General features: G+C 35.9%; 1 protein-coding gene across 1 annotated transcript in view; it reads left to right on the top strand.

Annotated features, from left to right (window-relative positions):
- LOC123508661 (cGMP-dependent 3',5'-cyclic phosphodiesterase-like) overlaps positions 1 to 12,500 on the top strand; it is a 183,561-nt gene that overhangs the window by 71,700 nt on the left and 99,361 nt on the right. The window contains 2 exon segments of the mRNA XM_045262506.1: positions 5,388 to 5,467; positions 9,318 to 9,543. Of these exon segments, the coding sequence (XP_045118441.1) occupies positions 9,448 to 9,543 (96 nt within the window). The 5' untranslated portion in view covers positions 5,388 to 5,467; positions 9,318 to 9,447.

Below are 12,500 nucleotides of genomic sequence, written 5' to 3'. Positions count from 1 at the left end.
TGTGTGTGTGTGTGTGTGTGTGTGTGTGTGTGTGTGTGTGTTTGAAGGGAGGAAAAACTTTAGGCCTTCTCGACTCCTTGATTTTATTTTGTGAAGGACATAAAAATAAAAAAAGAAAGAATCCCGGGTGTCTTCTTTGGACGATCTTTCTCCATTAGAGTGTTGAGTTGTGTCTCGTTTCTGGCCCTGGTACGCTGTCTAGGTGTTTGTTGTGAGGGACGCCACAAACCTCACTCAAGAGTATTTATTTAATTATTTTTTACTTCATTTTTATCTTTTTTTTTCACGAAGTCCAAAAAATGTCAAAGCTCTTATTTTGTCATCTTTACAGTGTTTTATTTACGTTTTCATTTGTTTACTTTATTTTTTATTCACGAGAGTCCAAAAGATTTTCACCCCACGCTCTTTTCTGTCATATATGTTTTGTTAGATTCTACTAGTGATTATTTTTATTGTTATTGTCGTGTTTTGTAAACCTTCAGAGCATTTGGCATTCAAGAAACGAGAAATTGTAAGAGTATACATTCTTGTCCTACCCTTGATCATTTTAAGGAGGCTGTAATAGAATGTATGTGAGAAAACAACTTAAAGATGAGTACAAGAAAGATTGTCTTGTAAATAATAATAATGATGCTTTAATGCACTGTTATTATTATTATTATTATTATTATTATTATTATTATTATTATTATTATTATTACTACTACTACTACTACTACTACTACTACTACTACTACTACTACTACTACTACTACTACTACTACTACTACTACTACTACTACTACTATTATTATTATTATCATTAAAATTTATGTTATGGCATCAGGTAAACCCCAACAAAAAAAAAAAAAGAAAAAAGCGAGAGATTATAAGTAACTTTCTTCTCCTACGGTTGATAACTTTTTAAAAGCCTATAGTGGAATAAGTGTCAAAAGACTTCTAGGTGAGCACGAGAAAAGACTGTCTTACAAGTGGTAATATTGATGATGCTATAATGCAGTATTGTTGGTATTATTAATATTATTTTATCATTATTTTTGTTATTTTTATTACTCTTTATTATTATTATCATTATTATTTTTTTTTTATTATTATTATTTTATTACATATCAAGATTTATGTTATGTCATCAGGAAAAATCCTAAAATATGTATAGAGTCAAGCTAAGACCGCACAGGAAATGAATATGCGCGTGGAAAATTCAAGAAAGAAAAAAGCAAAGTTAAAAGTAAGAGATAAATATTTAGTAAATTAACACGAGAGAGAGAGAGAGAGAGAGAGAGAGAGAGAGAGAGAGAGAGAGAGAGAAACCTTACTTCTAAACTAATTACAAAAACTAGCTACTCGCATAAAGAGAAAAAGAAAGAAAGAAAAAAATAATACCGTTTTTGAGCCTGCAGTTTCAGTTTTGCACGTCAGCATCGTTCAGGATAAGTCGAATAGAATAAAAGAAACAAAAAAAAGAAATCGGTAATACTCTCACAGTCATTAGTAATCGCAGCCGTATATAGTACATTGCTCTTGTGCCGTACGTGGAAAAAAAAAAATAATAATACACCCCTTTTTCATCAGCAACATTCATTACTCTAACTGAAAAGCAAAATAAAATGTAAAGATTTCAAAATATACGTGAAATTAATCAGGGTTTTGTATTTCGAAAGGAGGAATATTTATTTATTTTAATTCTCTTTATGTAAACATGTCATTTTTTTTTTTTTTCATCTTCGTTTTCGTTTTCATTTTCTTTGAGAGGGAACTAAATTGATTGCATTTCAACACGAGCGTCACATTATATTGTTGAGATAAGAGAGAGAGAGAGAGAGAGAGAGAGAGAGAGAGAGAGAGAGAGAGAGAGAGAGAAATATGTATGCCGTATAGTGATTGAACTGAGTCTCTCCTCCTCCTCCTCCTCCTCCTCCTCCTCCTCCTCCTCCTTCTCCTTCCTTCTGTTCCGTACGTCGATTTATATCACTACTTAAGTCTTTCCAAACTTTTTGTTAGTCAGTAGTGTGAGAGTGTAGTGGTTAGCAGAAGTAGGAGGAGGAGGAGGAGGAGGAGGAGGGGTTGCCAGTTGAACAATAATAATGGACATGCCCGCCGTGGCTCGTTTATGGTGCAATAAATTGGCTTTTAGATGTTGAGAGAGAGAGAGAGAGAGAGAGAGAGAGAGAGAGAGAGAGAGCATTTATTAAACTCAAAAAACCATAATGTATGTGTATGAGAGAGAGAGAGAGAGAGAGAGAGAGAGAGAGAGAGAGAGAGAGAGAGAGAGAGAACTTGTAACTCGCAGAACTCCCCAAGCAAACACTTTACACGCAAAACGCAAAAAAAGAAAGGAATAAAAAAAAAAACATAATTTTCCTGACAATCGTTTAAGTAGAGAACATTTAGAATTGACTTGCAAATCGTTACGTCATTTCTGAGACCTACAGATTGACCAGAAGTGACTTAAGACTGACTTATGAGACTGAAGAACCAAGTGCCATTAGAAAGCTTGCAGTGTGTTGACGAAGCCATAAATAGACAGCTAACGGTGGTGGTGTATGGGCTACCTGGATTTCTGTTTGTCTTTCTCCCTTCCATCTCGCTCGTCCCGTGTCGTAGAGCTTAGAATCGCAGGCTTGTTGTTTGTATTGTAACTTTAGTCTCTAATATCCCGTTTTCTTTCAGTTATTGTCGAAGTGTGTATCCCTTAAAGTCTAATGTTATGTTATCCATTTTATTAATTGGTTAGCATTTACAGGGGAGACTTTAGTGTTTCATAGTATACCTTTCCCGACATTTTTTTCTCCCTTTTTCTTCTATCTTTTATTCCGTTTATTGAGAGGAGATTAATGAAGTGAAGATTTGTGTTTTCCTCTGAAGTTTAGTTAACGTCGAGGTAGAAACTTTTGTTATTCAATTCTTATTTCAATTTTTTTTTTTCATATATCCTCCTCCTCCTCTTCGCACAACCATTATCCTCTCTTTTATTAATAAGGAAAGCCCATTCAACAATATACTATGTAACTTAACTAGTATATCCTTATATCAAATCCTCTTTTATATCTCGTTTCCTCCTCCTCACACCGCCATTTTATTTTATTTTACTAATAAGGAAAACTAACTCAATAATATCTAATCTAAGTTATCCACTCAGTCCTTTATCCAAACTTTCTTTCAGCTCTCCTTCCTCCTCCATCCTTCGGTCTTTTAGGAATAGGGAAAACTAATTCAATATCTAATCTCATTTAACTAATATATCTATTTCAAACTCTTTTTGCCTCTCCGTCTCCACAAGTAATTTTTTTTCTTTTATTTGCAGGGGAAACTAATTCAATGATATGTAATGTAATTCAACTCATTTATATTTTTATTTCGAGCCCTTCTTTTTTTTATCTCTTCTCCCTCTTTCCACAACACATTTTTCTTATTTCTAGGAAAATTAATTCAGTAATTAATTTAATTCAAGTAATAGGTCTTTTTTTCAAACACTTTTTATTTCTCTTCCCTTCCTCCCTACGGAATCATCTTTATGTTATTGATAATGGAAAACCAATTACGGATGACTGAATCTTAATGTAATTAATGTATTACAGACGTGGAACATAAGAGAGCAGTCTTAACTATTATTTTTTGTAGTAATCCGTCACATACCATCATTTTCTCCCTTTTTCTTCCCTTCCTTCCTCTTCTCTCCCCATTTCTGCCCCCTCCGCCGCCGTTTTCTCCCAGTTATTGACACAGAAAATGAATCCAGTGAAACCCAATGAAAATTTTGTTTGTTTCCGTCAGAAATCAATGTTCCTGTTGACTTAGGTTGATGTTTGCTGGATGAAATATTTATAGTCAGAAGTCCTAAGCTATGTAATCTGCTGCTACACGTTTCAGATGACTGTGTAAAGCCAACCTGTTTCTCTGACTGTCTCGGCCTAAACCTCACCGTTCCTGTATGTCTTCACTGTCTAAACCTCACCTCTTCTATCTATCTTACTGTCTGAGGCCTGTTTCTCCTCATTATTCCTGTCTGTTTGACTCTCTAAATCACTCCACTCCTGTTTTTCTTACTGTCTAAACCTCAACTATCTTAACTATATGACAGTTTAAATTCCAGCAATCCTGTCTATCAATCTGTCTAAAGCTCACTGTTCTTGTGTGTTCCTTTCCGTCTGACAATCTAAAGCATACCTCTCCTATATATTTGACTATCAAAATCCCACCCCATCACTGTCCATCTGACTGTCTAAATCCCACGCCACAACTGTCCATCTGGCTGTCTAAATCCCACGCCATCACTGTCCATCTGACTGTCTAAATCCCACGCCACCACTGTCCATCTGACTATCTAAATCCCACCGTTCCTATCTTATTGTGTAAACCCGACCTTTCACTGTCTAGATCTTCAACTTCAGTCCACTTTGCTGTCTATCACCCACCACTCCTCTCTATCTCACTGTCTAAATCTCACCACTTCTGTCCACTTTGCTGTCTATCATCCACCACTCCTGTCTATCTCACTGTCTAAACCCAATCACTCCTGACCATCTTACTGTCTAAACCCCATCTAGGCTTTTTTTTTTACCAATCTGTCTATTAATTTTGGGAATGTACAGGAAATCTTGTGATAGGAACTGTCTTAGTGTAGAGAAAAATGAAGTATACTAGTGTGTGACTTGTGTACAGAGTGACTTAGATACAAGGTGACTTATAGATTGACCTTGACTTTTTTATGTAAGAGAGGAAATCTGACCAAAATAAAAGTGATTAAGCAGATAGACCAACTTAGATGCCAGTTCCCGAGTAGGTCTGATTGAGTTAACCAAAAGAATGGGATAAATGTCTTGAAACCTCCCTCTTAACCCCTTCAATACTGGGATACATTTTTACCTAGAGATTTGTGTACGATTAGATCGTTTTATTGATATTAGAAAAGGTTTATGGAGGTGAGAAGAGTAATGGCCACAGTCTTCACTATCTTAATCCCCCACATGAGTTTCTGAAGCTGTATAAAATCACCAAATAGTAAGCAGAATGAATATAAAAATCGAGTCATGATACTGAAGGGGTTAAATGAATCCAGGTCATAGGAATATTGAAATTTAAAAGCAGGTAGGGAGTTCCAGAGTTTACAGGTACATGAGTGACTTACTATGTGGCTCGTGAAATAGCTTACTGGATTACTAATAGAGACTTACAGAATGACGTAGAGGTGATTCCTTGTGACTTATGACTTACAGAAAAACTTAAATGTAAATAACTAAGTGATTTATGACATACAGAATGACTTAGAGACTTACGGGATGACTTAGAGGTGTGAAATAGAGTGACAGGTGATCTGGTGTAGAGTGTTCTTAGAGGTATGACTCACAGGTGACTCACAGGTGACTCATACTGTCCTCCCGCTACAGGTGACCTAAGATGGGGTCACTCCCTCCCGTCCAACACGCCTGACCTGAGCTGACCCGAGGCATGGGGTCAAAATTGGCTTGTGAGTACCAGTAGCAGCTGTGTGTGTGTGTGTGTGTGTGTGTGTGTGTGTGTGTGTGTGTGTGTGTGTGTGTGTGTGTGTGTGTGTGTTTGTGTTGGTTCGTTCTTGTGTTATGTATGCGTGCAAGTGTGTGTGTGTGTGTGTGTGTGTGTGTGTGTGTGTGTGTGTGTGTGTGTGTGTGTGTGTGTGTGTGTGTGTGTGTGTTTGTTTGTTTGTTTGTTTGTTTGTTTGTTTGTCTGTCTGTCTGAATTCGTTTTCCATTTCCCCTCCGGCCTTAGATCTGTTAACTTTTGTTTCATTTATATTTTCTTTCCATTTTTTTCTCTTTCTGTTACCGTTTTTCATTTCTTTATTTTTTTTCCTTGTTTCTCTATCCTACTTTTCATCAAAACTCTCTCTCTCTCTCTCTCTCTCTCTCTCTCTCTCTCTCTCTCTCTCTCTCTCTCTCTCTCTCTCTCTCTCTCTCTCTCTCTCTCTCTCTCTCTCTCTCTCTCTCTCTCTCTCTCTCTCTCTCTCTCTCTCTCATTTTATCTTCATTAACGTCATTCACGGCTAATGGCATGTTAAGTGTAAAAAGAGGGGGGAGGAGGAGGAGGAGGAGGAGGAGGAGGAGGAGGAGGAGGAGGAGGAGGAGGAGGAGGAGGAGGAGGAGGAGGAGGAGGAGGAGGAGGAAAATTATTCTTCTTTCTAATCAAATTTCTGGAGGCTGTCATTAAATGTATTCGTAATTAATTTTCATTGGTGTCTTCACATATTATTATTATTATTACTATTATTATTATTATTATTATTATTATTATTATTATTATTGTAGTTGTTGTTATTAGTTTTTTTTTATTATTGTCATCATCATCAACAGTATTATTACGACTTATTTCTTCCTCCTCCTCCTCCTCCTCCTCCTCCTCCTCCTCCTCCTCCTCCTCCTCCTCCTCCTCCTCCTCCTCCTCCTCCTCTTTTCTTTTCCTTCTCTTCATCTTCTAAATAATATACTACTACTACTACTACTACTACTACTACTACTACTACTACTACTACTACGACCACCACCACCACCACCACCACCACCTTACCCCTCCCATGTGCATAATAGCCTTATTCTATATTCTGTCTTTACACACTGGACTATCCCCTTTAACTACTACGTGTACTATTCTTTGCTCTGTTCTTATATCACGCGAGCATCAGGAGGAACAGGAAGAAGAAGAAGAAGAAGAAGAAGAAAAAAAAAAGAAAAGGGAGGAGAAGAAGAAGGACAAGGAGAAAAAAAAGTAGAGGAAAAAAATGAAGAAAAAAGAAAGAAGCAGAAAGAAATGAAGAAAAAAAAAAAAACAGGAAAAGAAGAAAATAATGTAAAAGAAGAAAAAGAAGAAGAAGAAAAAAGAAGAGGTGGAGTAAGAGAAAGAAAATGAGAAGGTGAAGAAGGAGCAAGTAAAGGAAGAAGAACTAAGAACATTAAGAAAACTAATATGAAAGCAGAAGAGAGAAAAGAAAGTAAAGAAGAGAGAGAAGAAGAAAATCGAAAACAGATGATGAAGCGAACAATTTTTCATAATGATTTTAATGATGATAATATTGATGTTGATGATGATGGTGATGATGGTGATGATGAAAAGAAAAGAAAAAGGGAAAAGAAGAAAACATAGAATAAAGAAAAACAGAAAACAGGAAGTCAGTTAGAAAGAAGAGAAAGACGATTCCTAATAAGATGAAGAGAGGAGGAGGAGGAGGAGGAGGAGGAGAAAGAGAAAGAGGAGGAAGAAAGAAAGAAAATACAAAAACATAAAAGTGGATAAAGATGATAATGAAATGGAGGAGAAGAAAGGGAGGGAGAAGAGGAAGAGAGATGATGTTAGAATTTAAAAGACTGAAGGGGAGGAGAAGGAGGAGCAGCAGAGAAAATACACGAAAATAACATGAAATAAAGAAGATGAATTAGTGGAGGAGGAGGAGGAGGAATGTAGCAATAATGTTGAAGAATGGCGACGTTTAAAAGAGAAAATAAAGTGAACGTTGAGAAATTAGACGATAAAGGAGAAGGAGGAGGAGGAGGAGGAGGAGGAGGAGGAGGAGGAAGAGGAGAAGAGGAGAAGAAGAAGAAGAAGAAGAAGAAGAAGAAGAAGAAATAATTATAAATGTAAAAGATAACTAACAAATGGAAGAGATACTAGAATATGAGAGGAGAAGAAGAAGAAGAAACAAGATTTATGAGTTAAGGAAGATTTGTTTGTAAATCTTCGTGAGCAAAAGATAATTAAGGATTAAGCGAAAGGAGTAACACGAGGATTAGAGAGAGAGAGAGAGAGAGAGAGAGAGAGAGAGAGAGAGAGAGAGAGAGAGAGATGATGAGATGGAATAAAAGAAGATAAGAAAGATTAGTGAAGAGGAGGGAGAAGAGGAAAATCAGGAAGAGAAAGAGGAAAGAAAAAAAATATAAAATGAATAAGAAGAAAGGGAAAAGAGACAAGGATGATTAAGTCTGACATGAGATAATGAGGACGGGAACAATAATTTGGCGCCTCTCTCTTTTTTTTTTTTTTTTTCTCGTCAGTTAATCAATATACAGTTTGTTCAGTACCTGGTGTGCCCGAGAGAGAGAGAGAGAGAGAGAGAGAGAGAGAGATTACCCATTACTGAATTACTGACAGGGAATCATAGGAAAGAAAATTGTAGAAAACGTGAAGAAAATGAGAACATGTTTCGATTTTTAATGGGAATCTATACTATTTTTCTTTCTACCTTTTTTTCATGCTTCTATAATGATGTTTATTCACAGGTATTAATTTAGATAGTGTACCCAGATGTTAACTAAATATAGTGTTTATATAAGAAAGGGAGAAAATGTAGTGTTTAATTTTTCATGTAGTATAATATAATGATTCATTCTTTTATTTGATTTGATTTGATTTGATCCTGTTTCGTTGAACATTTTACAGTTTTTTTTTTTATTCCTTTTTCTTTATAGTGAAGAATGGCAACTTTGCAGAAAACGAGACATAATGAATTTTAAGGATAAGTATAATAATTTTCTTAGTCTGTGTCGACCTGTGTTGTTTTCTTGCTTTCATTGGTTATAAGGGAGAAAAGTAAACATCACAGAAAACGTTTTTATAACAAAGGAATAAAGAAAATGTAGTGTGTTTTATTTTCCTTATAGCAAAATATATTCGTTCTTGATTTGATTTGTTTTTGTATTTTTTTTTATCCTATTTCGATGCATATTTTATTATTTACGTTTTTTTTTATTCCGTTTATTTTATTTTTTTCTTTACTAGTGGAAAATATCAACTTTATAGAAAACGAGACATGGGGTGAATTTTAAGGATAACTATAATAATTTTCTTAGTCTATGTCGACCTTTATTGTTTTCTTCCTTTCATTAATTATAAAGGAAATAAATAACATACATCACAGAAAACGGGCAGTGTGTTGTTGAATTTTAAGTTGAACAATATTTTTTTTTCATTTCACTTCTTTTTTTTTTATTTTATGTGACAGATAGTGTTGGTAATATCGTTTTTCTTATTCATATGTTTACGTGATATTTCTTTATATCGTCTCTCTCTCTCTCTCTCTCTCTCTCTCTCTCTCTCTCTCTCTCTCTCTCTCTCTCTCTCTCTCTCTCTCTCTCTCTCTCTCTCTCTCTCTCTCTCTCTCTCTCTCAATTAATTCCTTTTTTTATTAACTTATATTTATTTCTATATTTCCTTTTATCATTCACTTATATATTTAACTTCATTCATATATTCACTTTTTCCTTCATATATTGTCACACTAAAGATCAATCAAACTTGTAACTATTTTTGTCTTCGATCTTACTAACCTTACCTTTCCTTCTTGTGCGTGTCAGGCGTCGGCAGTGGCACGGAGGACTCCACCATGGGGCAGGAGGAGGCAGCCAAAACGGAGGAAGATGCCACTGATGGAAGGAGACAACGAGGAGGAGGAGGAGGAGGAGGAGGAGACAGAACGGAGAGGAGATGAAGTATGACAGAGACGCTGAGAAATTAGTGGATCTGGTCTCGTCTCTCAGTGATCAGGATGCTGCCGGGATGCAAGTCAAGGTCAACCATTATGTGAGTATTAAACACACACACAGAGAGAGAGAGAGAGAGAGAGAGAGAGAGAGAGAGAAATTAATGGAATGAAATCCCGGATGTGAATTGTTACTTGTCAGCTCTAAACATTTTCCTCTTTTTATTGTTTTTCTTTGTGGGTGTTTTTTTTTTTTTTTTTTTTTTTTTTTTGTGTGTGTGTGTGTGTGTGTGTGTGTGTGTTTTGTGATTGTGTGTGTGCGCGTGCGCTATAATTTTATCATAAGCAAAGAAAAGTCCTATATGTTATAAATGTTACAAGAGAGTTTATTTGGTTCAAAACCTGTTTTAAATTTTTTTCAGCGGACAGCTCAGTTTTAATGAAGTAGTGGCCTTTGCAGCTGAAAAATTCAAAATTTTTATTTTAAATCTCTACATAAAAATAGAAAAATGTATTCAAACAAGGGTTTTCTGACATGGTAAGATATATATATATATATATATATATATATATATATATATATATATATATATATATATATATATATATATATATATTGGTAAAAGACAAGAAGGATATAAAGAAAATATAATAAGAAAATTAACGGTATCTTATAAAGAAGACTAAGAAAACGAAAAGAAAAAAGAGAAGATATAGGAAATACGATTCGCACACACACACACACAGAGAGAGAGCGAGAGAGTGAGTGAGTCTCTCGTCATGTACGTGATCACAATTCGATACAGTGAACCTATAAACGAGCAGTAAAGTGAATCAGTCGCTTCGGAGTCGAAGTATCGATACCCTGAATTTCGACGCAGCCAGGCCTCTCAGCTCGCCCAGAGAGAGAGAGAGAGAGAGAGAGACTCTTTTACTTCGTTCCATTTGTCTTCCTTCTTTCTTATAGTTCGTTGACACTTACTTCATCTCCTACTTTTATTTTGGTTGTATTTTTTCCTTTTCTTTCTTTTCGTATATTTTCGTGCATTTCTTCAAGTCAAGCTTACAAACTCATGCCGAAGTTTGCAGACGAAATACTTGGAAATCCTCTTAAAACCTTCAGCGCCATGTCTCTCTCTCTCTCTCTCTCTCTCTCTCTCTCTCTCTCTCTCTCTCTCTCTCTCTCTCTCTCTCTCTCTCTCTCTCTCTCTGCTATTTTACCCTGACGGTCACAAAGAGTTCGGAATTGGCTTCAGTTTGCCCACAACGCTTTTTCAAGACCTGAGATTTGAGTCGCGTTTCTCCCTCCTCCCAGAGTTTGCAAGACCTGGTGCTGAACTCTTCCTTCCCCTTCCTTCCTCTTCTCCTCTTCCTCCTCCTCCTCCTCTTCCTCTTCTTGTTTGCGCTAAGTATCCGAACTCCGCACAAAACCTTGACGTATTTTCTCCCAGATGACTTACAGCTGGTCTGGGATTCTGGGAAATTAGATTAAAGATGAATTTCTTGGTTTTTGTTGCCTCTGTACTTTCAGGAATTGTTCTTTTTTCCCGTGCGTGTTGAAGGAATTGAAGTTTGATATGTTTTTGAATGGTCTTCGTGAATATTCTGATGAGTGTAAGGCGATGGAATTGAAAGGATGTCTTGTGTCAGAGATATAAAGGGACAGACGAAGAGAATCTGAGATAGAAATGGATGGAGTGAAAGTTGACGGAAGTGAGTAAAAGGAGAAAGAATAAAAAGAAAAAGGAACAGAATAAAGGAAAACGATAAAATAACGAAAGATAGAAATAGGAATAACGCTGAAAATGTAAAACGTGAATGAAAAGGAAGAAAAGGAGATGAAAGAGAAGACATAAAAGACAGGAATGATTGATTGGATAGATTTTTTTTTTATTAAACACAAATACATATTCAGTAGATCATTATTTTCCAGGGTCTCGGTTCTTTAAGTATCAAAATGATGTTCTTTGGTCTTGAACACTATTAACCCCTTGAGTACCATGACGCGTTACAATGTTCATCTGCTTACTATTTGATGATTTTATACAGCTCCAGTACGTATGTGGGATAATATAGTGAAGACTGTGGCCATTAATCTTCTGGCCTCCATAGATTCTTCCCAATGTCAATAAAATGGCCTAATTGTACACAAATCTCGAGGTAAAAATGTGTCCCAGTATTAAAGCAAATCTCGATGGAAAAATGTGTCCCACTATTGAAGCAAATCTCGAGGTAAAAATGTGTCCCAGTATTGAAGCAAATCTGGAGGCAAAAAATGTGTCCCAGTATTGAAGGGGTTCATTATACAAGCTTCTACACATTAAAGGTTCATACACTTTCATACACAAAGAGAGATGATTGAGAAAATGGCAGGAAAGGAAGGACAAAAGGAAGCGAATGAAGAGAATGAAAAAGAGAGCAAAAATCAGTGGGCCCTTCCGTCAGTGAGCCGTTTAGCTTGATCGTTTTTGTTGCCCTTAGCCAGTTTTCCCCTCTATACACGAAAAAGTCGGAAATCATAGAGAAATTAAGTAGAAGAAAGAAAAAGACACAGAGGAAAGAAATAACACCATGGAAATAAAAGAAAATAATGGAGACAAATACAGAAAAAAAAGAAAAGTTAGGAAGAAATACTATAATACTGAGGAAAAGAGAAAAGAGGAAAGTAAACAGATGAAGAGAATGTAAAGATAGGAAAGGAAAGAAATAATGCTAAAGAAATTTAAAAGAATAGGGAATAAATAAAAGGAAAGAATACATCCACACTTTCCTGAGGAAGAGGAAAGAGGAACAAGAGGAAGGTGACTTGTTGCACACTTGAGGAATAAGAGTGACTGAATGCAAACGAGGGAGTCATAAGAACAATTTATATACAAGAGAAGAAAATGATATTCCAGTAACAGAGAAACAAGGAAATACGTATACTCTCTCTCTCTCTCTCTCTCTCTCTCTCTCTCTCTCTCTCTCTCTCTCTCTCTCTCTCTCTCTCTCAAGTAAATAAATAGATGAAAATAAGTAAATAAATGGATCAAGTCGGATAAAATTCTCTCTCTCTCTC

This window comes from Portunus trituberculatus, chromosome 25 (genome assembly GCF_017591435.1).
Source record: "Portunus trituberculatus isolate SZX2019 chromosome 25, ASM1759143v1, whole genome shotgun sequence".
In the NCBI taxonomy this organism is placed as follows: Eukaryota; Metazoa; Arthropoda; class Malacostraca; order Decapoda; family Portunidae; genus Portunus; species Portunus trituberculatus.
This window is presented reverse-complemented; position numbering and strand designations above follow the sequence as displayed.